We start from the raw sequence: 25,318 nt of genomic DNA on the forward strand, positions 1-25,318 counted from the left end.
GTCCTCCCCCCAACACACATTGGGGCTAGTGTGAGGGACCCCAGTGGTCAGTGGGGAGATGGATCTCTTGGGCAGGAGCCCCCCTGGAGCCTGTTACCTGCTTGAGGGCTGCATTAGGGACAGAGCAAGGACAAACCCCTCCGATCCCATGGGGGCGGGGGGGACGACACAGGGATACCCTAGTCCTGGGCTGGGCAGAGAATTCTCTGTGCCACTGCCCCTGTCCACTCCTGCTGCCCTCGGCACACAGCCCAGCCCTGCCTGGGACAGGGGAGTGCCTGGCAGGGCCCATTTCACCGCAACCCCCCCAGGTCACTGACATCCCCCTCAGTTCCCGGCCCCCCATGTCACCACAACCTCTCCAGGCTCCCCCCATGTCACTGCCATACCCCTCAGTTCCTGGCCCCCATGTCACCACAACCCCCCGGGCTCTCCCCATGTCACCGCCACCCCCCCAGGTAACTGCCATCCCCCTCAGTTCCCGGCCCCCCATGTCACCCCCCCAGGCTCTCCCCATTTCACTGCAACCCCCCCAGGTCACTGACATCCCCCTCAGTTCCCGGCCCCCATGTCACCCCCACCTCTCCAGGCTCCCCCCATGTCACCCCCCCCGATCACTGCCATCCCCCTCGGTTCCCACCCTCTCATGTCACCACAACCCCCCGGGCTCTTCCCATGTCACTGCCATCCCCCTCAGTTCCCGGCCCCCATGTCACCACAACCCCCCGGGCTCTCCCCATGTCACTGCCATCCCCCCCAGGTCACTGTCATCCCCCTCGGTTCCCACCCCCCCATGTCACCACAACCCCCTGGGCTCTCCCCATGTCACTGCCATCCCCCTCAGTTCCCACCCCCCCATGTCACCACAACCCCCCGGGCTCTCCCCATGTCACTGCCACCCCCCCCAGGTCACTGTCATCCCCCTTGGTTCCCACCCCCCCATGTCACCACAACCCCCCGGGCTCTCCCCATGTCACTGCCATCCCCCTTGGTTCCCACCGCCCCATGTCATCGCCTCCCCCGGGCTCTCCCCATGTCACCGCAACCCCCCCAATCCCATGTCACTGCCACCCCCCCCGGAACTCCCCCATGTCACCGCCACCCCCCCCAGGTCACTGTCATCCCCCTCGGATCCTGGCCCCCATGTCACCACAACCCCCCGGCCTCTCCCCATGTCACTGCCATCCCCCTCGGTTCCCACCGCGCCATGTCATTGCCACCCCTGGGCTCTCCCCATGTCACCACAACCCCCCCCATCCCATGTCACTGCCACCCCCCCTGGGGCTCCCCATGTCACCACCAACCCCAGGATCCCCCCAGGTGCTCCTGCATGTCCCCGTCCCAGGATAAGTGAGGGCGCCAGGGAGCCACACACGGGCTGAAATGCCCCTTGAGCAGCAGGGCTGACCCCAGCAAAGCAGCCCAACGGGCACTGGGGACAGTGGCTCAAGATGACTGAGTGATGGAGGAGGCTGGGCACAGGGGGGGGCCAAAGGAGGGATGGGGGGGCTGCGTGCAGAGAGGTGCAGGGCGGGTCTGATGGAGGGGGAGGGGCGCGGCTGGGGCCACAAGATTCCAGCATGAAACTTTCACAATCAAACCACAAAGTTCTCCAACAGCTGGGACAGGGGGAGGGGCACACTATCCCCTGCTGTTATGCATGCCTGGGCCATACCCACCTGTGCCCAGCCACGCCCACTCCTCTGGCCACACCAACTCTGACCACATCCACTCCCCTACTCCACCCTCCCCCAACCACACCCACCAAGTCACACCTTAGGTGGCTGCACCTTCCCTCCCCCCACAGCCTGTTCACATCTGCTGCACCCTGCTCCACTCTGCGCCCGCCTCACCCTGTCAGCGCAGCGCTACCTCTGCTGCTGGGTTATTGCTGCAGGCCTGGTGATGGAGGCGAACAGACAGATGTAGCCCCCCAAACGTAGCTGAGGCAGGATGGGGGGGGGGCTCTGCCATCCCCTGAGTGCTCCTGCACCCAGCCTGGGTGCTGTGCATGGTGCTGGATGGCAGGGGAGCACGCTGCTCGTCTCTCGGCCGCAGGCAGCCTTTGTCCAATTGCAGTCTGTGCAGCCCCACGATCCAGGTGTGTGCAACACACAGGGCAAGGATGGCCTGATTCTGGTGCCAGGGCTGAGCAGGCGAGAGTGATAATGGGGCACCAAGATGGGCTGCAGCCAGACACGGGTGGCAGCACGAGGGTGGGGACCAGCCTCCACAGGAACATGTTCCTGTGCCATGCTCACAGCACCACACTGAGGGGAGGAGATGAGCTGCCACAATCAATTGTCCACCCCTCCCACAGGGGACTATGGGGCCCCTACAGTGGAGGCGCTGGGTGCAGGGACCCCAGCCCAGGGGCAGACGGGCAGGGGGTATCTCTTTCAACTGCACAGACCCCCCTCTGGTGGGGGAGGGGGCATCATGGCTGCACTCCCACCAGCAGGACATTGCAGCAGCACGGATTCTCCCCCGGAGGAGGCCTCATGGATGCACAGACCCACCCTGCCTGGGGAAGGGGGCACTGTGGCTGCACAGACTGCGGGGCGGTGGGCTCTTTTGGATGCTGTCTTGCTGCCGAAAGAGAAGGTGCAGTGGCACACCCGGGGGGGCTGACGGCTGCTGAAAGTCCCAGGTGCGGTCCATGCTGTCTCCATCTGCCCTGTCCCTCCAGGGGCCTCAGGACCGGCTCAGTCATGGGAGGGGCCCAAGCGTGTCCCTGGCCCTGGTGCAGGTGAGGTTCTGTGGCAGCCCTGTGACCAGTCTCTGGCCCTCCTAAAGCTGCTCCTCCATGCAGCTTGTCTCAGCAGCAAAAAACAGAATCCATGAGCTGGGAAGCTCCTGGCGTGGATGATCTGTGGGGAACCGGATCTGCCCCCTGGAGCCAGACGAGCCTGCAGGGAATGGGATTCCTTCCCTGGGTCTGGATGGGGTGGCAGGGAACGAGATTTCCTACTCCTTCCCCCTGGAAAACCTGCAGGGAACAGGATCTGTTCCCCACTGGTCTGGAGGGGTCTGTAGGAATAGGACCCTCCATCCTGTGTTTGGCCAGTCCTGCAGGTTAGTGTACCCCGTCCCCCAGGTTCCCTGTATCCTGGAGCTGGACAGGCCTGTAGAAAACAGATTTCCCCCCCATTCTGGAGCTGGACAGGCCTGCGGGGAATGGGATTTCTCCTGGGTCTGGGCAGGTCTGCAGGGAACAGGATCTGCCCTCACGGTGAGGTGATGGGGAGTGGGGGACAGAGTGAGTTCTGTGCATGTGCATGGCATGATGTCTGGTGCGCTGGCCCATGCTCCCCCCATCCCTTTGGAATGTGTCCCCCCCTCAGAAACCCTCACCCAGTGCGTAGGTGGCCTGGCCTTGCTTTCCCGGCCTCTGGCTCACAGTCTGCCCCCCCTCCGCCCAGTCCCAGGCAGGTGCAGCTGCTGCCCTCCCCCCCGCCCCAGCTGGGCAGCTTGGCCCACAGGACTGGAGGAGTGAGTCCCGAGTGGGGGTGGCGAGGACACTACTTTGGCCCCACACCACTCAGGGCAAACAGTACCATGAGAGAGCAGGTCTGGCACCAGCAGCCATTTGAGGCAGTGGGACCGGCACCACCACAAGTAGCCTATCAGGGCGCTGACATGCGCAGTGGAACTGGCAGCCCATGTGGAGGGACTGGAACCAGAACCAGCAACCTGCTGGGGTCTGAGAATGAAGCAGCCTGTGGGGGTGGCAGATCCAGCCCTTCCGCCCCCGCCCCTGCAGTGCCTGGAGGCTGCAGAGAATAGCAGGAGGGGCTGAGAGTCCATGGGAGCCTGGGGCTAAATCCTGAGCTCAGCTTCCTCAGGGAGCTCCAGCGAGTGCTCGGCGCTGATGACGGAGGCCGAGGGCCCCTGGGAGACACCAAAAGGCGACACCACAGGGGAGCGGGCGGCCAGTGGGGACAGCGAGGGCGAGAAGCTGGGCGACATGGCAGAGGAGGAGATGGACCCCTCGTGGCTGATTGGTGAGCGGCGCAGGGAGGACAGGTGTGGGAAGGTCCTGCCCACTGCTGGCTTGGGGGGCACTGACTTGGCCCCGGGATGGGCCACCGAGGTGATGAGGGGCGGAGGATCAATGCGGGGCTTGGGCTCTGCCTTGGGCTTGGCTTGGAAGGGCTTGCGCAGGGAGCTCTCATCCTTGAGCCGGGCGATCTCGGTGAAGACGCTGGCCAGGGGCTGGAACTGGGGGCACCAGTTCAGAAGGTAATCCCAGTTGTAGCTGCCGCGGAGCTCCTCCTCGCTGGCCACGACGGCGGTGAGGGAGCCCTCCACAGAGGGCTTGCCGTCCTCAGGGAAGGTGTAGTCCTTGGGGTGGGAGGAGACGCTCAGGCCGCAGCCCACGCCCAGGAAGGTGCTACTGCCCCCATCCTCGCGGTACAGATGGGGCGGCTGCCCAGGCAGCAGCAGGCTGGAGCCCTTTTTGCTCTTGAACCACTGGGCGCTCTCCAGGCTGGTGGGCTCACAGGAGATGTCAGAGAGCTGGTCAGCGTCCTGCTGGATGCCTGAGTCGGGGCCGCGGGCTGAGATGTGCTCCTGCATGGAGGAGGTGATGCTGGCCACACGTGGGTATTCGTTAATCATCCGGATCTCGTCGTCCTCGGCTGCCTCGGCTGAGCCACGCCCGCTGGAGTGGGAGGGGTCCAGGGAGCCGCCCCGCGGGTAGGGTCCGGCCGACTCGCTGCCATAGCCTGGCAGGGCCTGGTGGTAGATGCGGTCACTGCCGGGCAGCACCGGCTCCTCATGGCCTAGCTTCTGCAAGGAGCCACTCTGCATGCGGTTGAGCTGCGAGTCCTGCTCTGGCTTCTTGTGTCCCTGCTGGTGCCGGGAGCGGACCAGCACCAGGATGATGGCCACGGCGGCCAGCACCACCACCACACCCAGGGAGGCAGCCACAGCTACCACCAGCAGCAAGTTGAGGTCCGGCGCCAGGCCGAAGGAGGTGTGGGTGACGTCGATGGAGACCTGAGCAGAGGCTGAGCGGGAGGAAGGAAGGGGGCTGCGGGCCTGCACCTCCAGGCTCATCTCCCGCGGCTCCCGCTTGGCCCGCCCTGCTGGCTGTGGCTGGCTGTCCACGCGCAGGTAGATGGTGCCAGTGGTCTGGTTGACCCCGAAGTACGGTGAGGGCTTAGCTAAAGAGTAGAGCACCACACCGTCCACACCCTCGTCCTCGTCAGTGGCCAGCACTCGGCCAATGCTCTGGCCCTTGTGGGCGCCCTCAGGCACCTCGAAGCTGAAGTCCGGGCTCAGGAAGACAGGACTGTACTCATCCTCACCGGTCACCAGCACCCGCACGGTGACGGTGGCTGAGGCATTGCCAGCGTCCGTGGCCTGCACCAGCAGCTGGAAAGCCTTGGCACGCTCATAGTCAAAGGCGAGGCGGGAGCGCAGCTCCCCGGAGGTCCGGTTGATGAAGAAGACATCCCTGCCCTCAGGGGGTCCCAGCTCCCCCACTGCCTGCTCCAACACAGCGTAGCGCAGCTCCCCGAAGGCCCCAGTGTCAGCGTCGATGGCATGCAGAGTGGTGACCAGGGTGCCTGGCGGCAGGTTCTCCCGCACGCTGGCGCTCAGTGTCTCCACCGGGAAGTAGGGTATGTTGTCGTTGATGTCCTTCACTTCAATGGTGATTGGCACCAGGGCGAAGTGCCCGCCGGGGCCATCAGAGGCCTGCACCACCAGGCTGTGCAGGGCCTGGGTCTCTCGGTCCAGGGACTGTGCCAGGCGCAGGGCGCCTGTGGCCTCATGCAGCTGGAAGAGCCTGCGCTGGTCGCCGGAGCTGATGCTGTAGTGCACCTGGCCATAGGAGCCCGAGTCGGCATCATGGGCCGCCAGCCGCAGCAGCTCGGTGCCCGGGGGGGTGCTCTCACTCACGGCTGTGTGGTACTCAGCCCGGGCAAAGACTGGCGGGTTGTCGTTGACATCCAGCACAGTGACAAGCACTGGCACGGTGGTGCTGCGCTGTGGCACACCCCGGTCTGAGGCTGCCACTGTCAAGTTGTAGATGGGGATGGCTTCGAAGTCCAGCGCCTCCACCAGCACCAGGGCTCCCTGCGTGCGCAGGTGCCCCCGAGACCAGCCCATGTGGCTCTCCACCTGGAAGGCATTGCCGCTGTTGCCGCTGACAATGGTGTAGTCAAAGCCGGCGTTCTCCCGGGACAGGTCAGCGTCACCCGCCTCTAGCGTTAGCACGGTGGTGCCCGGGCGCAGGTCCTCAGGGATACAGGCATTGTAGTGCGCCTGCTGGAAGGTGGGGCTGTGGTCATTCACATCCAGCACCTGGATCTGCACTGTGGTCCAGGCCGAGAGGCTGGGAGAGCCGTGGTCACGCACCTCTACCACCAGGTCCAGCGTGGGCTGGTTTGCATCCAGCTCCACCTGACGGGAGGCGAACAGCGTTCCTGCATGAGGACAAAGTTAGTCAGCACAGCCCTGGACTGGGGCGCGGAGCCTGCCAGGCACCAATGGATGAGCATAGGGGTGGGAAGAGTGTTGGGAGTGGGGGAAGGTGGGGCGAGAAGCCACCCCCACCCCCTGGGGTGCGGAGAGTCAGGGGACTTATTAACCTCAAGGCAAAATAGGGAGGCCAGACCCACTCCCTCTGGTGATGGGGGTCACAGCTGGGGGGAAGTCAGACAGCTCCAGGCTGTGGGGCCCCGAAGGGGATGGCTCTGTCTCCAGGAAGCCAGTTAACAGCTGCCCATTGCTGGAACGGGATGGAGCTGCTTTTCCCAGGGCCTAGGCACAGCAACACATTCCCACCTACCGTTGCTGGGGTTGATGGAGACGTCGGAGCTGGGCACAGCCAGGTGGTAGGTGAGCTCCCCATTGCTGCCAGAGTCCTTGTCTGTGGCACTGACCGTGAGGATGGTGCTGCCTGCTGGTGTGTGCTCCAGCAATGTCACCTGAAAGGGAAGCAAAGCCCAGAATCATCAGACACCTGGGAATCATAGAACTGGAAGGGACCTTGAGAGGTCATCTAGTCCAGTCGCCTGCACTCATGGCAGAACTAAATATTATCTAGACCATTCCTGACAGGTGTTTGTCCAACCTGCTCTTAAAAATCTCGAATGATGGAGATTCCACAGCCTCCCTGGGCAATTTATTCCAGTGTTTAATCACCCTGACAGTCAGGAAGTTTTTCCTAATGTCCAACCTAAACCGCCCTTGCTGCAATTTAAGCCCATTGCTTCTTGTCCTAACCTCAGAGCTTAAGAAGAACATTTTTTCTCCCTCCTCCTTGTAATAACCTTTTACGTACTTGAAAACTGTGATCATGTCCCCTCTCAGGCTTCTCCTGGGGCTCACCTCGGAGCTCTGGCAATGGCTCCCGGTTTGGCAGGGGAGTCACAAGCAGGGCGTGCCTGCCCTGGAAGCATCAGGCTCTGGAGAGAGGCAAGCGCACCGGGTTGGGCAGCCCCACTTGTCTGACCCAGGATGGGGGAACAGCAGGCTAGATGGGCACATTCTGGCTAGAGTGCAGGGTGCTAGTGTGTAAGGCCAGAAGGATCCAACAGATCATCATGTCATGAGCCCAATAACCTGTGAGTGACTGAACCCCCCGAAGGCACGCAGGCTGTAGCCACAGCCATTAACGAGGCTGATCAATGTACAGGCCAACTAGGCACCATTCCTGGGGCCCAACCCACAGCTGTACAGTACGTTCACTGCAGCAGGGCTGGCCATGTGGTGGATCTACCAGACCAGCTGCCCATCCTGCTGCTGCTCACCATGACAAGGATTGCAATGCCAATCTCTACACTTGGTCTGTGTGTCCTGCTGTCATGACGGGGGTGGCCAGGCCCAGTTTGAGTGATTGGCATTGCAACACTGTCCTAGTCAGCAGGTCCTGAGCAGCAGCAGGATGAGCAACCGGTCCCGGTGGAGCCACAGCATGGCCCAGCTCAGCCATGGCAAAGCATTGTGCGGCTGGGTGTTGTTATTCATAAGAAGGTAAGGGCCCATAAGAGTATAGTGCCTATAGCCCACTGATGGGTTGTTCCAGCCTTGGGCATCAAGGGATGGAGAACTTCTTCCATCACCTCCCCTGGTACTTGATTCCCATGGTTAATGCCTAATGCCCCTCACTGTTAACAATATGCACCTTACTAACACATACTCTGGTACAGAAAGGGTTTGAAAAATACAATAAATGCTGAACAAACGGGACTGTCTAAACAGAAGGCATGGTATGATAATCATACCTGGAAGCACCTCCCTGTAATGAATTTGCTTCTGCAGTTATGTCTCTTAATACACAATCTATGGGTTGAGACCAAGAATTTGGTACTGATGGTAAATCCTTTAAAAATGTGTAACATGCATGATTTTTGGAAAAAACTTTGGTACAGGCTAGGCAAGGCCGGTGCTACCATTAAGGCAAACTAGGTGGTTGCCTAGGGCGCCAAGATTTGGGGGCTCCAAAAAGCGGTGCCCCCAATTTTTTTTTTACAGCATTCCTCCCCGAGCGCACGGTCACCGCTCCACTTCTCCCGCCTCCCAGGCTTGCAGCGCCAATCAGCTGTTTGGTGCTACAAGCCTGGGAGGAGAATTAGAGCGGGGGCAGCGTGCTCAGGGAGGAGGCAGAGCAGAGGTGAGCGGGGGTGGGGAGCTGCCGCACGAATCCCCGGGGCGGGGGAACTGCCATGGGCGGGGGGACACCTCAGGGTGGGGAGGGAGCTGCCGCGGGAGGGGCACCTCAGGGTGGAGGGGGGGGCGGGGAGCTGCCTCAGGGCGGGGAGGGGGCGCAAGGTGGAAGTTTCGCTTAGGGCACGAAACTTCCTTGCACCAGCCATGAGGCTAGGAGTGGTAACAAGGAAGCCCTGCAGCAGGTGCAATAGTTCAGTGCTTGGCACAGTACCTGGTAGAGGCCCTGGCTGAAGGTGGGCGCATTGTCGTTGATATCTTCCACAATGACAGTGAGGTTGGCCTCAGTCTCATGCCGGGAGTCGGAGGAGCGGATGGTCAGGACATAATGGCTGCACTGCTCGTAGTCCAGTGGCGCTGTTAGGGCGATGCGGCCCCCGTAGCGCAGGATGCTGAAGGTTCCTGCTGCGCCCCCATCCGGCACCAGCGTGTAGGAGAGCGCTGGGCCTGAGTCCACGTCATTCCCCGTCACCTGGGTGATCTCAGTGCCCAGCAGGGTGTCTGCAGGAGGGGTGCCATGTCAGCAGCCCACAGGCTCAGTGCTGGGAGTCCTGCCCCCCTCCAGAAGATCTGAGAGGGAACCACTGAGGCAGGGCTCTTTGTATGGGGGACAGGAACCCAGCTCAGCACTGAGCCAGAAGGGGATGCCATGTTACCTGGAGCCGATAGGGAAAGGCAGTGACGTGTGGGGACAGAGGGTTAAGTGGCAGCAGATGGGAGCTGGAGTGGGAGGGTGCGTGGAGGGGGCTCCTGTGAGGCGAGCTGGGGCTGGTGGAGGGGGGCAGGCAGTGATGGAAGGATAGCCAGGGCTGATGAGGACGGCAGGGGGCTCAAGCAGGAGTGAGTTGGGGTGGGCGGGAAAAGAGGTGTGGGGCTCTAGCTGTGGGGCGCCAGGACTGGCAGGGGGAGCAGGGCGAAGGAAGCTTGGGGCTGGCTGACAGAAAGGCACCACTCTGGGATGTGGGCTTCAGCCACCCATGACTAGCCCCTCTCCAGTGAGAGGGCTACAGCCACAGCCCAGGGCCCAGGCCAGAGGCTCTGCAGGGAAGTGCCCTGGTGCCCCCCAGGGCTGTGAGAGGGGCTGCCCTGTCTTGTTAGACAGCACCCGGCCAGTACCCTACAGGAGGGGCACTCTGGGCTGCAGCTCTGTGGTTAAGCTCCAAGTCTATAGTTAGAGTCCTCCAGGAGTCTCTCTAGAGACCTTGACTAGAGCAGCACCCTGAGGCAATGGGACAAGGAGTTGAGGATTAATGTAAATTAGTCTTTACATATTAATCCCAGGATTGCACAGGTAGCAGGGTTTGAGCCCCCACCATGCTCGCCTCCATGCTACCCTACCCCCACCCTGTGCCCCACTTACTCTCGGGCACCCGCACCTCCCAGGGCAGGGGGATGGTGGGGCTGTTATCATTGACGTCCATCACCACCACGGTTAGCGTGGCCGAGCCGATGAGGGGCGGGTTCCCTCTGTCCATCGCTGTCACCACCAGCCTGTGGGGTAGAGACAAAGCATCAGGATCAGCATCGCGCAGGACCCTGTGCACCCGCATGCACACTGGAAGGGGATGCATAATGCCCTGAGAGTGTGGGCTGTGTGGGGGATGCATGGAGCCCCGGGTGTGTGGGCTGGGTGCTCAGAGTGGGGGGGGGGGGGTGTTAGGGGATTCATGGGGCCCTGGGTGTGTGGGCTGGGTGCTTAGAGTGTGTGGGGAGTGTTAGGGGATGCACAGAGTCCCGGATGGGTCGGCTGGGAGCTCAGAGTGTGGGGGGTGTTAGGGGATTCATGAAGCCCCGGCTGTGTGGGCTGGGTGCTTACAGTGTGTGTGTAGGGGGGTGTTAGGGGATGCACAGAACCCCGGGTGCGTGGGCTGGGTGCTCAGAGTGTGTGTGTGTGTGGGGGTATTAGGGTATGCACAGAGCCCCGGGTAGGTGGGCTGGGTGCTCAGAGTGGGGGGGCGTTAGGGGATGCATTGAGCCGCGGGTGTGTGGGCTGGATGCTCAGAGTGTGTGGGGTGTTAGGGGATGCATGGAGCCCTGGGTGTGTGGGCTGGGTGCTCAGAGTGGGGGGGCGTTAGGGGATGCATGAGGCCCTAGGTGTGTGGGCTGGGTGTTCAGAGTGGGGGGGTGTTAGGGGATGCATGGAGCAACGGGTGTGTGGGCTGGGTGCTCAGAGCCTGCGGGGTGTTAGGGGATGCACGGAGCCCTGCGTGTGTGGGCTGGTGTCACAATATAACTGCCCCCCCCGCCATGGGGACCCCTGGGTAAGCAGTTTAGCACTGTACATTGCTAACACTTGTTTATGTAGTAAAGTGAATTGTGGGATGGGTTGAAGGTGTGAGTGTGATGTAAAAGGTTTCTTTGCAGGTTACAAGAGGCCGTAGAGGGACGAAGGGAGAAGGAAATGGGTTAACTCGATGCTTCAGCTAGGTTCGAAGATAAGATGCTGACTTCAGTCCAAGGCCATGGCACACAACCGACTCTAGGCTGCCTGCCAAGAAAGATGGGGACCTGGATTCCAACCCCGAACTGCCGTGAGAAAGGAGGATTTAGCTGAACAGAACTGCAGGGGCTGCAAAATCTAGTAAGACAGCAAAGGCCAGCGAGGGGGAAAACAACAGTCTTGCATCTCTGAAGCTGATGTGTTTTGGGAAAGCTGAGAATGCCACGGAAAGCCAGTTTAAACTGGTACAAAAAGCACGGGGGACAAAGGTCCCTAAACAAAATGCCCCCAGAAAAACCCAGGGCTTAAAAATCCTCTCAAAAGCCAAAGCAGGTCAGAGATCAACAGCGGACCCTAAACGGTGCACAGGACAGAACTCTCGTTCACCCTTCCCCCTCTTCTTCTTCTGTTACCCCCAGGCTTGGCCAGCCTTGGGTTGTGCGTGTGTGAGTATGAAAGTGGGTTAGGGCACAGGCACTAATGTTTCCTTCCTTCCTCTGAGTGACGTGGGGAGCACCCAGCACTCTCCGCTGTTATTTTATTAATAAAGCTTTAAAACTGAGTCACTTGGTGTGCTCCTTCATCTCCTCCCCTAACAATCCTGTGGCTTCAGCCTAATCACCTGACGCCTCAGACAGATTGGTAACAAAAAATCTGTCACATTTTTGGTGGAGAATTGCCGGGGGTGGGGGGCCCTGCAAAGCGCACCAACTGTTCTGTCCTTAATATTTCATGTTGGTCTGCCCGGGACTGGGCCTTTCATGTTAAAAATTTTGTAATAAAGGTATGTTCATCCTCAGTTGCAGCAGGGCTAAAAAACAAAAAAAGGTTTTGCATCCCTTTCTCCACCACGGGCGGCAAAAAAAAAAATACTTCCAAATGGGTATACCTCCAGTCGTAGTATGGCAGGGCAATAAAAAAAAAACCTTAGCAATCCTCTCTCCATGCCGGTAAAATCCTTGGTGCATACACCCTCAGCTGTAGCATAACTACGCATAAAAAAAACCCTTCAAATTTCTCGCTCTGCCCCTAGGGGTTTTTTTTTTTTGCATGGGGTGTATAAAGCCTCGGTGGTAAAGGCTAAATAATACAAAAAAAAGCTTAGCGTTCCTCCCTCTGGCCCAGTGGGGTAACATTGTAAGCCCTGGTGCCGGCTTGGGCAGCGTAAAATCTTAAGCAACTACAAACATTTTAAAAGCAGTACCAACAAATGGTAACATGTTTAAAAAACAAAAGGGTATAACTGTGGACTCAGGAGTCCCACAGTCATGGGCAATGGGATCAACAAGAGGGTCAAAGATAAATGCACAGGCATTAAAAAGCGCAAACACAAAAGTCCAGCTGCCCGGCCCGCTGGGGTCACAAAAAGCTGGTAAACTTAATGCCACAAAAAAGGCAGCAAAAAACAAAACAAAACCCTGTTGCCTCTTTGAAAGGGGGGTAAAAACCTCTCCCGGTTGGAGAGGGCTCTCACCAAGGTGAAATACAATCCCTGGGGTCCGTGGCGAAGCTTCAAAAAAGCGTGCATACTTGGCAACATTTATTAAATCTGTATGCCAAGTATAAAAGGCAAAAAAGTAAAAACTTGGGGGCAGCTGTAAAATTAGTATAAACTTTTATGCTTTGTATAATTGTGGGCACAACAAAATTATATTAATTTTGTTTTCATAAAAAATATGTTCAAGCAATATTTTCTATATAAAACCCATCCCTAAAAATATTAAAATATAAGCAAATAGTAGCAGTACCTATGCAAAAAATATTTAAAAAAAACAAACAGAAGGGGTGGGGGCTAGTTAAAAAGCCCACCCTCCCTGCTAAATTGATAGTAAAACAAAGCCTATGTCCATAAAAAAAAACAGTGCAGCAAAAAAACCAAAACCAGGGCCAAACAAGCAGGCAAGCAAAACAAAACAAACAAACAAACAAAAAATCGAGCCCAAACAAGCAGGCAGGCAACAAATACAAAAATTAAAAACAGGTTAAAAGCCCTAAGGGCATAATAGCAAAAGTAAAAAAAAAGTAAGTGCAAACATAAAAAATTCAAATCCCTAAAATAGTTTTTAAAATGGTAAAATCTAAGTTAATTAAGGTGTTATTTTAAAAAATAAACAAATAATTAAAAATAAAATAAAAAGTTAACTCTGCAAAAGCTACAAAAAATTAAGCAGTTAAACTTTATACAAATATTAAAACAAAATATTATAAAAAAATTCTTGGTTTCTTTGCAGCCATTCTAAAAAAAACAAAGGGCCCTTTTCCAAAAAATCTGTCACATTGGGTGCTCAGCGTGTGTGGGGTGTTAGGGGATGCACAGAGCCCCGGGTGTGTGGGCTGGGTGCTCAGAGTGTGTGTGTAGGGGGGTATTAGGGGATGCACAGAGCCCCGGGTGTGTGGGCTGGGTGCTCAGAGTGTGTGTGTGGGGGAGTGTTAGGGGATGCACAGAGCCCCGGATGTGTGGGCTGGGTGCTCAGAGTGTGTGTGTGGGGGGTATTAGGGGATGCACAGAGCCCCGGGTGTGTGGGCTGGGAGCTCAGAGTGTGTGTGTGGGGGGGGGTATTAGGGGATGCACAGAGCCCCGGCTGTGTGGGCTGGGTGCTCAGAGTGTGTGTGTGTGGGGGGTATTAGGGTATGCACACAGCCCTGGGTGTGTGGGCTGGGTGCTCAGAGTGTGGGGGGTATTAGGGGAGGCATGGAGTCCTGGGTGTGTGAGCTGTGGGTGTGTGGGGGGTGCCCAGTATACATGGGCTGTGGGACAGGAGGGTGCATAGTGTCCAGAGTGAATAGGCTGGAGGGGTGCATCATGCCTTGAGTGTGTGGGCTGTGGGGGGAAAGGGGGCATGGTGCCCAGTTTGTGGGCTGTGTGTAGGGTGGTGGTCACAGTGCTCAGTTTGTGTGGGCTGTGGGGAGGTGCATGGTGCTTACAGGGTGTGGGCTGTGGGGAGGTGCATGGTGCCCAGAGGGCATGGGCTGTGGGGAGGTGCACGGTGCCCAGAGGACATGGGCTGTGGGGAGGTGCATGGTGCTTACAGGGTGTGGGCTGTGGGGAGGTGCATGGTGCCCAGAGGGCATGGGCTATAGGGGGCCATTGCATGGGGCCCATGGGGACATAGGTTGTGCGGGGTCATTGCATTGTGTCCGGTTTGTGTGGGCTGTGGAGGGTCTTTGCATTATGCCCATAGAGTGTAGGCTGTGGGGAGGCTGTGTGTATGATGCCCAGAGTATATGAGCTGTGGGGGGGGCACGGTGCCCAGAGTTTGTGGGCTGTAGGGCAGGCATGATGACCAGTGCGTGGTCTGTGGGAGGGGTGGTTATATAGTGCCCAGAGGGTGTGGGAGAAGTAGATATATGGGTGATTGAGCACATTGTGCCCAGAGAGGTTGGGATGGGGGGGCATGGTGCCCAGTGGGAATGGTGCTCAGAGTGTGTAGCTTGGCAAGAGGGGTGGGGGATGCCCAGAGTGTTCAGGCTAAGCAGATACGTGGTGCCTGGAAATTCATTGTGGTGCCAGCCCCAAGTACAAGTGAGAGTCACAGAGTTTATGGTCAGAAGGGTCCGTCAGATCTTGTCTGAATTGCTGCATAGCACATGCTAGCGATGCCCACCCAGTTCTCTGTGTATGGAGCCCAGTGACTTGAGGTCGGCTAAATTTTGCTAATACAGACAGAGTGGATGTGAAGACACTAAGAGATGGAGAATTTCCCACTTCCCATGGGCCTTGTTCCAGCAGCTAATCGCCTCCCTGGGACACATGGCGCCTTATTCCATTTGGCCAGCTTTCACTCACCGGGTCTGCGACCAGATCTCCCTGTCCAGAATGGCTGCAGTGGTGATGGTCCCCATCTGGGCATCAATGTGGTACAGCCCGTTCATGGGCAGCGATTGGTTGATGGCGTAGGTCACCTGACCATTTGCACCCTGATCTGGGTCGTCAGCCAAAACCTGCAAAACAACAAATGGGATTCAGCGTGCCAGCTCAGACCAAGGGGCCACCCTGGCCCCGATGTCACGGTTCCGGCTCAGACCCACAGGACATTTCGACCCCCATCTCACGCTTTCGGCTCAAACCCACAGGCCATTCCAGCCCCGATCTGACGCTTCTGGCTCAAACCCACGGGCCATTCCAGCCCCGATCTCATGCTTTGTGCTCAGACCCACAGGACATTCCAGCCCATATCTCATGCTTCCAGCTCAGACCCATGGGCTGTTCCAGCCCTGATCTCACACTTCTGGCTCAGACCCACAGGCCATTCCAGCCCCAATCTCACACATCCAGCTCAGACCCACGGGCCATTTCAGTTCAGCCCCAATCTCACGCTTCCGGCTCAGACCCATGGGCCACTCCGGCCCCTATCTCATGCTTCCAGCTCAGACCCATGGGCTGTTCCAGCCCTGATCTCACACTTCCGGCTCAGACCCATGGGCTGTTCCAGCCCTGATCTCACACTTCCGGCTCAGACCCACAGGCCATTCCAGCCCCAATCTCACACATCCAGCTCAGACCCACGGGCCATTTCAGTTCAGCCCCAATCTCACGCTTCCGGCTCAGACCCATGGGCTGTTTCAGCCCTGATCTTACACTTGCCACTCCGACTCTGATCTCACGCTTATGGCTCAGACCCATGGGCCACTCTGGCCCCAATCTCACGCTTCTGTGACATTATTAACATAGACTGTGACCGTATAGATCATTGTTGCAACCACTGTTAATGCTAGAGTAGGCAACGAGGTTTGCTACAGGGATTGGTTCCTGGGTTGGTGTTTCTGTGGTGTGGTGTGTAGTTGCTAGTGAGTATTTGCTTAAGGTTGGGGGATTGTCTGTAAGCGAGGACTGGCCTGCCTCCCAAGGTCTGTGAGAGTGAGGGATCGTTTTCCAGGATAGGTTGTAGATCGTTGATAATGCGCTGGAGAGGTTTTAGCTGGGGGTTGTACATGATGGCCAGTGGTGTTCTGTTATTTTCCTTGTTGGGCCTGTCCTGTAGTAGGTGATTTCTGGGTACCCGTCTCGCTCTATCAATCTGTTTCCTCACTTCCCCAGGTGGGTATTGTAGTTTTAAGAATGCTTGATAAAGATCTTGTAGGTGTTTGTCTCTGTCTGAGGGATTGGAGCAAATTCGGTTGTATCTTAGGGCTTGGCTGTAGAGAATGGATCGTGTGATGTGTCTTGGATGGAAGCTGGAGGCATGTAGGTAAGTATAGCGGTCAGTAGGTTTCCGGTATAGGGCGGTGTTTATGTGATTATCACTTATTTGCACTGTAGTGTCCAGGAAGTGGATCTCTTGTGTGGACTGGTCCAGGCTGAGGTTGATGGTGGGGTGGAAATTGTTGAAATTCAGGTCGAATTCTTCAAGGGCCTCCTTTCTGTGGGTCCCTATGATGATGTCACCAATGTAGCGCAAGTAGAGGAGGGGCGGTAGGGGATGAGAGCTGAGGAAGCGTTGTTCTAAGTCAGCCATAAAAATGTTGGCATACTGTGGGGCCATGCGGGTACCCGTATCAGTGCCACTGACTTGAAGGTATAAATTGTCCCCAAATCTGAAATGGTTGTGGGTGAGGACAAAGTCAGAAAGTTCAGCCACCAGGCGTGCTGTGGCCTCATCAGGGATACTGTTCCTGACAGCTTGTAGTCCATCCTCATATGGAATACAGATTCATAGATTCATAGATTCTAGTACTGGACGGGACCTCGAGAGGTCATCGAGTCCAGTCCCCTGCCCTCATGGCAGGACCAAATACTGTCTAGACCATGCCTGATAGACATTTATCTAACTTACTCTTAAATATCTCCAGAGATGGAGATTCCACAACCTCCCTAGGCAATTTATTCCAGTGTTTAACCACCCTGACAGTTAGGAACTTTTTCCTAATGTCCAACCTAAACCTCCCTTGCTGCAGTTTATGCCCATTGCTTCTTGTTCTATCCTTAGAGGCTAAGGTGAACAAGTTTTCTCCCTCCTCCTTATGACACCCTTTTAGATACCTGAAAACTGCTATCATGTCCCCTCGCAGTCTTCTCTTTTCCAAACTAAACAAACCCAATTCTTTCAGCCTTCCTTCATAGGTCATGTTCTCAAGACCTTTAATCATTCTTGTTGCTCTTCTCTGGACCCTCTCCAATTTCTCCACATCTTTCTTGAAATGCGGTGCCCAGAACTGGACAAAATACTCCAGCTGAGGCCTAACCAGTGCAGAGTAGAGCGGAAGAATGACTTCTCGTGTCTTGCTCACAACACATCTGTTAATGCATCCCAGAATCATGTTTGCCTTTTTTGCAACAGCATCACACTGTTGACTCATATTTAGCTTGTGGTCCACTATAACCCCTAGATCCCTTTCTGCCGTACTCCTTCCTAGACAGTCTCTTCCCATTTTGTATGTGTGAAACTGATTTTTCCTTCCTAAGTGGAGCACTTTGCATTTGTCTTTGTTAAACTTTATCCGTTTACCTCAGACCATTTCTCCAATTTGTCCAGAATATTGGTGTAAAGAGCTTCTACATCCATGGTGGCCAGGATGGTGTTTTCAGGAAGATCACCAATGCATTGTAGTTTCCTCAGGAAGTCGGTGGTGTCTCAAAGATAGCTGGGAGTGCTGGCAGCGTAGGGTCTGAGGAGAGAGTCCAAATAGCCAGATAATCCTGCTGTAAGAGTGCTAATGCCTGAGATGATGGGGCGTCAAGGGTTTCCAGGTTTATGGATCTTGGGTAGCAGATAGAATACCCCGGGTCAGGGCTTTGGGGGTGTGTCCATGTAGATTTGTTCCCGTGCTGTAGCCAGGAGTTTCTTGAGCAGATGGTGTAGTTTCTTTTGGTATTCCTCAGTGGGATCGGAGGATAGTGGCCTGTAGAATGCGGTGTTGGAGAGTTGCCTGGCAGCCTCCTGTTCATAATCTGACCTGTTCACTATGACTATACCGCACCTCCTTTGTCAGCCCCTTTGATGATAATGTCAGAGTTGTTTCTGAGGCTGTGGATGGCATTGTGTTCTGTATGGCTGAGGTTATGGGGCAAGTGATGCTGTTTGTTCACAATTTCAGCCTGTGCACGTTTGCGGAAGCACTCTATGTAGAGGTCCAGTCTGTCATTTTGAATGTCAGGAGGAGTCCACGCAGAGTTCTTCTTCTTGTAGTGTTGGTAGGAGGGTTCCTGTGGGTCAGTGCACTGTTCAGTGGTGTGTTGAAAATATTCCTTGAGTCGGAGACGACGAAAGGAGGCTTCCAGATCACCGCAGAACTGTATCATGTTTGTGGGGATGGTGGGGGAGAAAGAGAGTCCCCGAGATAGGACAGACTCTTCCGCCGGGCTAAGTGTGTGGTTGGATAGTTTAACAATATTGTTAGGTGAGTTGAGGGTACCATTGTTATAGCCCCTAGTGGCAGGTATTAGTTTAGATAGCTTACAGTCCTTTTTCCTCTGTAGAGAAGTGAAGTGTGCATTGTAAATGGCTTGTCTCGTTTTTGTAAAGTCCAGCCACGTGGAAGTTTGTGTGGAAGGTTGGTTTTGTATGAGAGTCTCCAGTTCTGAGAGCTCATTCTTGATCTTCTCCTGTCTGCTGTACAGGATGCTGATCAGATGGTTCCTCAGTTTCTTTGAGAGTGTGTGGCACAGTCTCTCACCATAGTCAGTGTAGTATGTTGATTGCAATGGATTTTTTACCTTCAGTCCATTTGGTATGATGTCCATCTGTTTGCACTTGGAGAGGAAGATGATGTCTGTCTGTATCTGTGCGAGTTTTTTGTTGAGGTTGATGGATTTCCACTCCATAAGGCTAAATTTAGTGCCTTGCATGGCGTCAAGTATCAGGGGGTAGCCATGTTAGTCTGTATCCACAAAAACAACAAGGAATCCAGTGGCACCTTTTTTCTTTTACTGGGGTATTGGTTTTCATAACCACTCGTCCCCAAAACGAGTGCCACTGGTGGTGACACTGGGAAACTGGAATGTCTAAGGGAATTGCTTGTGTGTGGAGAAATCCCAGCCTTGGGCTCTAACTGCCCTGCTCTAAGCAATTTGTCCTGAATTGATACTCTCAGTTGTGTCCCGTCAGAGGCCGCATTGTTACAGCTTCCGGCTCAGACCCACGGGACGTTCCAGCCCCGATCTCATGCTTCCAGCTCACACGCACATGCCACTCCAGCTCAGACACATGGGCCACTCTGGCCCTGATCTCACGCTTCCGGCTCAGACCCATGGGCTGTTCCGGTCCCGATCTCACGCTTCTGGCTCAGACCCACGGGCTGTTCCAGCCTCAATCTATGCCTTCTATGATGAGATAACTGCCTCTGTGGATATGGGGAAAGCAGTGGATGTGATATATCTTGACTTTAGCAAAGTTTTTGATATGGTCTCTCACAGTATTCTTGCCAGCAAGTTAAAGAAGTATGGATTGGATTAATGGACTATAAAGTGGATAGAAAGTTGGCTAGATTGTTGGGCTCAATGGATAGAGATCAACGGCTTGATAGTCCACACAGAATTGGCTCGACTCATCTTTCTTGAGCACCAGCAACGGCTCGATGTCTAGTTGGCAGCTGGTATCAAGCGGAGTGTCCCAGGAGTCGGTCCTGGGGCCGGTTTTGTTCAACATCTTTATTAATGATCTGGATGATGGGATGAACTGCACCCTCAGCAAGTTCGCGGATGACACTATGCTGGGGGGTGAGGTAGATACGCTGGAGGGTAGGGATAGGGTCCAGAGTGACCTAGACAAATTGGAGGATTGGGCCAAAAGAAATCTGATGAGGTTCAACAAGGACAAGTGCAGAGTCCTGCACTTAGGAAGGAAGAATCCCATGCACCACTACAGGCTGGGGACCAACTGGCTAAGCAGCAGTTCTGGGGATTACAGTGGACGAGAAGCTGGATATGAGTCAGCAGTGTGCCCTTCTTGCCGAGAAGGCCAACGGCATATTGGGTTGAATTAGTAGGAGCACTGCCAGCAGATCGAGGGAAGTGATTATTCCCCTCTATTCGGCACTGGTGAGGCCACACCTGGAGTATTGTGTCCAGTTTTGGTCCCCCCACTACAGAAGGGATGTGGTCAAATTGGAGAGAATCCAGCGGAGGGCAATAAGAACATAAGAAAATAAGAACAGCCGTACTGGGTGAGACCAAAGGTCCATCTAGCCCAGTAACCTGTCTACCGCCAGTGGCCAATGCCAGGTGCCCCAGAGGGAGTGAACCTAACAGGTAAAGATCAAGTGACCTCTCTCCTGCCATCCATCCCGACCCTCTGACAAACAGAGTCTACGGACACCATTCCTTACCGATTGTGGCTAATAGCCATTAATGGACTTAACCTCCTTGAATTTATCCAGTTTTCTTTTAAACGCTGTTATAGTCCTAGCCTTCACAACCTCCTCAGGTAAGGAGTTCCACAAGTTGACTGTGCGCTGTGAAGAACTTCCTTTTATTTGTTTTAAACCTGCTGCCTATTAATTTCATTTGGTGACTCCTAGTTCTTGTATTATGGGAATAAGTAAATAACTTTTCCTTATCTACTTTTAGTTGCTCTTCTCTGAACCTTTTCTAGTGCCAGTATATCTTTTTTGAGATGAGGAGACCACATCTGTACGCAGTATTCAAGATGTGGGCGTACCATTGATTTATATAAGGGCAATAATATATTCTCCATCTTATTCTATATCCCCTTTTTAATGATTCCTAACATCCTGTTTGCTTTTTTGACCATCTCTGCACACTGCGTGGACATCTTCAGAGAACTATCCACGATGACTCCAAGATCTTTTTCCTGATTTGTTGTAGCTAAATTAGCCCCCATCATATTGTATGTATAGTTGGGGTTATTTTTCCCAGTGTGCATTACTTTACATTTATCCACATTAAATTTCATTTGCCATTGTGTTGCCCAATCACTTAGTTTTGTGAGATCTTTTTGAAGTTCTTCACAGTCTGCTTTGGTCTTAACTATCTTGAGAAGTTTAGTATCATCTGAAAACTTTGACACCTCACTGTTTACCCCTTTCTCCAGATCATTTATGAATAAGTTGAATAGAATTGGTCCGAGATTGACCCTTGGGGAACACCACTAGTTACCCCTCTCCATTCTGAGAATTTACCATTATTTCCTACCCTTTGTTCCCTGTCTTTTAACCAGTTCTCAGTCCATGAAAGGACCTTCCCTTTTATCCCATGACAACTTAATTTACATACATGTGGACAAGGTGGATCCAGTGGACATAGTGTACTTAGATTTCCAGAAAGCCTTTGACAAGGTCCCTCACCAAAGGCTCTTATGTAAATTAAGCTGCCATGGGATAAAAGGGTATTCCTACCCTTTGTACCCTGTCTTTTAACCAGTTCTCAATCCATGAAAGGATCTTCCCTCTTATCCCATGACAAATTAATTTATGTGAGAACCTTTGGTGAGGAACCTTGTCAAAGGCTTTCTGGAAATCTAAGTACACTATGTCCACTAGATCCCCCTTGTCCACATGTTTGTTGACCCCTTCAAAGAACTCTAATAGATTAGTAAGACAAGATTTCCCTTTAGAGAAATCATGTTGACTTTTGCCCAACAATTTATGTTCTTCTATGTGTCTGACAATTTTATTCTTTACTATTGTTGCGACTAATTTGCCCGGTATCGACGTTAGACTTAACGGTCTGTAAATGCCGGGATCACCTCTAGAGCCCTGTTTAAATATTGGCGTTACATTTGCTATCTTCCAGTCGTTGGGTACAGAAGCCGATTTAAAGGACAGGTTACAAACCCTAGTTAATAGTTCTGCAATTTCACATTTGAGTTCTTTCAGAACTCTTGGGTGAATGCCATCTGGTCCCGGTGACTTGTTAATGTTAGGTTTATCAATTAATTCCAAAACCTCCTCTCGTGACACTTGAATCTGTGACAGTTCCTCAGATTTGTCACCTACAAAAGCCGGCTCATGTTTGGGAATCTCCCTAACATCCTCAGCCGTGAAGACTGAAGCAAAGAATTCGTTTAGTTTCTCCACAATGACTTTATTGTCTTTAAGCGCTCCTTTTGTATCTCTATCATCGAGGGGCCTCACTGGTTGTTTAGCAGGCTTCCTGCTTCTGATGTACTTAAAAAACATTTTGTTATTACCTTTGGAGTTTTTGGCTAGCCGTTCTTCAAACTCCTCTTTGGCTTTTCTTATTACATTTTTACACTTAATTTGGCAGTGTTTATGCTCCTTTCTATTTACCTCGCTAGGATTTGACTTCCTCTTTTTAAAGGAAGTCTTTTTATCTCTCACTGCTTCTTTTACATGGTTGTTAAGCCACTGTGGCTCTTTTTAATTTTTTTTACCGTGTTTCTTAATTTGGGGTATACATTGAAGTTGGGCCTCTATTATGGTGTCTTTAAAAAGCGCCCATGCAGCTTGCAGGGATTTCACTTTAGTCACTGTACCTTTTAATTTCTGTTTAACTAACCTCCTCATTTTTGCATAGTTCCCCTTTTTGAAATTAAATGCCACAGTGTTGGGCTGTTGAGATATTCTTCACACCACAGGGATGTTAAATGTTATTATATTATGGTCACTATTTCCAAGGGGTCCTGTTATTATTACCTCTTGGACCAGCTCCTGCGCTCCACTCAGGACTAGATCTAGAGTTGCCTCTCCCCTTGTGGGTTCCTGTACCAGCTGCTCCATGAAGCAGTCATTTAAAGTATCAAGAAATTTTGTCTCTGCATTTCGTCCTGAGGTGACATGTTCCCAGTCAATATGGGGATAATTGAAATCCCCCACTATTATTGAGTTCTTTATTTTGATAGCCTCTCTAATTTCCCTTAGCATGTCATCATCACTATCACTGTTCTGGTCAGGTGGTCGATAATAGATCCCTAATGTTGTATTCTTATTAGAGCATGAAATTTCTATCCATAGAGATTCTATGGAACATGTGGATTCACTTAAGATTTTTACTTCATTTGATTCTACATTTTCTTTCATATATAGTGCCACTTCCCCACCTGCATGACCTGTTCTGTCCTTCCGATATATTTTGTACCCTGGAATGATTGTGTCCCATTGATTGTCCTCAGTCCACCAGGTTTCTGTGATGCCTATTATATCAATATCCTCCTTTATCACGAGGTACTCTAGTTCACCCATCTTATTATTTAGACTTCTAGCATTTATGTACAAGCACTTCAAAAACTTGTCACTGTTTATTTGTCTGCCCTTTTCTGATGTGTCAGATTCTTTTTTATGTGAACGTTTCTCATCTGATCTGGCCCTTACATTATCCTTTTCCATCCTGTTCCTGACTACAACCTAGAGAATCTCTATCAATAGACTCTCCTCTAAGATAAGTCTCTGTCCGATCCACATGCTCCTCTGCAGCAGTCGGCTTTCCCCCATCTCCTAGTTTAAAACCTGTTCTACAACCTTTTTAATGTTTAGTGCCAGCAGTCTGGTTCCACTTTGGTTTAGGTGGAGCCCATCTCTACTGTATAGGCTCCCCCCATCCCAAAAGTTTCTCCAGTTCCTAATGAATCTAAACCCCTCCTCTCTACACCATCGTCTCATCCACGCATTGAGACTCTGAAGCTCTGCCTGCCTACCTGCGCGTGGAACTGGGAGCATTTCTGAGAATGCCACCATAGAGGTCCTGGATTTCAGTCTCTTCCCTAGCAGCCTAAATTTGGCCTCCAGGACGTCTCTCCTACCCTTCCCTATGTCATTGGACCTACATGTACCATGACCACCGGCTCCTCCCCAGCACTACACATAAATCTGTTTAGATGCCTCGAGAGATCCACAACCTTCGCACCAGGCAGGCAAGTCACCATACGGTTCTCCCGGTCATCACAAACCCAGCTATTTGTGTTTCTAATGATTGAATCTCCCATTACGAACACCTGCCTTTTCCTAGTAACTGGAGTTCCCTCCCCCGGAGAGGTAACTTCAGTGCGATAGGATACCCCAACACCATCTGGAAGGAGGGTCCTAACTATGGGAAGGTTTCCCTCTGCTCCCGTTGACTGCTCTGCTTCCCTGGGCCTTTCATCCTCCTCAACAGCGCAGGGGCTGTCTGATCGGAGGTGGGACAAGTCTACAGTGTCCCGGAAAGCCCCATCAACATACCTCTCTGCCTCCCTTAGCTCCTCCAGCAGTTTCCGCCACCCTGGCCCGTAGGCGGTCTCTGAGGGCCAGGAGCTCCTTGCACCACTTGCACACATACGCCACCCACAGGGCAGGTAATCATACATGCCATACTCAGTGCAATAAACTGGATAGCCCAGTAAATGCAATGAAAATGATAAGGGGGGCTGGGGCACATGACTTACGAGGAGAGGCTGAGGGAAGTGGGATTATTTAGTCTGCAGAAGAGAAGAATGAGGGGGGATTTGATAGCAGCCTTCAACTACCTGAAGGGGGGTTCCAAAGAGGATGGAGCTCGGCTGTTCTCAGTGGTGGCAGATGACAGAACAAGGAGCAATCGTCTCAAGTTGCAATAAGCCACTCTGGCGCCGATCTCACGCTTCTGGCTCAGACCCACGGGCCATTTCAGTTCTGATCTCACACTTCCGGCACAGACCCACGGGCCATTTCAGTTCTGATCTCACACTTCCGGCACAGACCCACGGGCCATTCCGGCCCCAATCTCACACTTCCAGCTCAGACCCATGGGCCACTCAGGCCCCAATTTCATGTTTTCGGCTCAGACCAACAGACCGTTCCAGCCCCAATTTACACCCCCTGGATCAGACCAATGGGCCAATCCAGCCCCAATTTACACTCCCCACCTCAGACCATCCAAATCCTGTTTGCACCCCCCCCCCCCCCCGATCAGAGCAATGAGCCCATCCAACCCTGATTTTCTCTCCCTCAATTAGCCCAATGGGCCCATCCGGCCCTGTTCCGCCCCCCTGGTCAGACCAATGGGTCTATCCAGCCCGATTCCCTCCCCCCAATCAGACTAATGGGCCCATCCAACCGTGACCTTCCCCCCAATCAGATCAATGGGCCCATCCAGGCCCAAATTATACCCCCCCTATGCCAGGCCAATGGGGCCAGGCAACCCTGATTCCCCACCCCCCGCCCCGGATCAGACCAATAGTCCCATCCAGCCTCAATTCCCCCCCCCTTGCGATCACACCAATGGTCCCATCCACCCCCATTTCCCCCCCCCATCAGTCCACTGGGCCCATCTGGCCCTATTCCGCCCCCCTGGTCAGACAAATGGGTCCATCCAGCCCTGATTCCCCT

The 25,318-nt window shown here is 53.8% G+C and overlaps 2 protein-coding genes across 9 annotated transcripts in view; one reads left to right on the plus strand and one right to left on the minus strand.

Moving 5' to 3' along the window:
• Window positions 1-25,318, plus strand: part of LCMT2 (leucine carboxyl methyltransferase 2) — a 517,091-nt gene that overhangs the window by 273,491 nt on the left and 218,282 nt on the right. The window lies entirely within an intron of this gene.
• Window positions 1,183-25,318, minus strand: part of DCHS1 (dachsous cadherin-related 1) — a 125,529-nt gene continuing 101,393 nt past the window's right edge. For 7 of the 8 annotated variants that reach the window (XM_065596708.1, XM_065596698.1, XM_065596730.1 and 4 more), the window contains 5 exons: window positions 14,907-15,061; window positions 10,040-10,170; window positions 8,894-9,180; window positions 6,800-6,938; window positions 1,183-6,434 (listed from right to left, as the gene is read on the minus strand). In XM_065596708.1, the coding sequence (XP_065452780.1) occupies window positions 3,820-6,434; window positions 6,800-6,938; window positions 8,894-9,180; window positions 10,040-10,170; window positions 14,907-15,061 (3,327 nt within the window). In that variant the 3' untranslated portion in view covers window positions 1,183-3,819. The remainder of the gene's footprint in view (window positions 6,435-6,799; window positions 6,939-8,893; window positions 9,181-10,039; window positions 10,171-14,906; window positions 15,062-25,318) is intronic. The other variant, XM_065596740.1, reaches the window with a different exon arrangement.

This window comes from Chrysemys picta, chromosome 1 (genome assembly GCF_011386835.1).
Source record: "Chrysemys picta bellii isolate R12L10 chromosome 1, ASM1138683v2, whole genome shotgun sequence".
Classification (NCBI taxonomy): domain Eukaryota; kingdom Metazoa; phylum Chordata; order Testudines; family Emydidae; genus Chrysemys; species Chrysemys picta.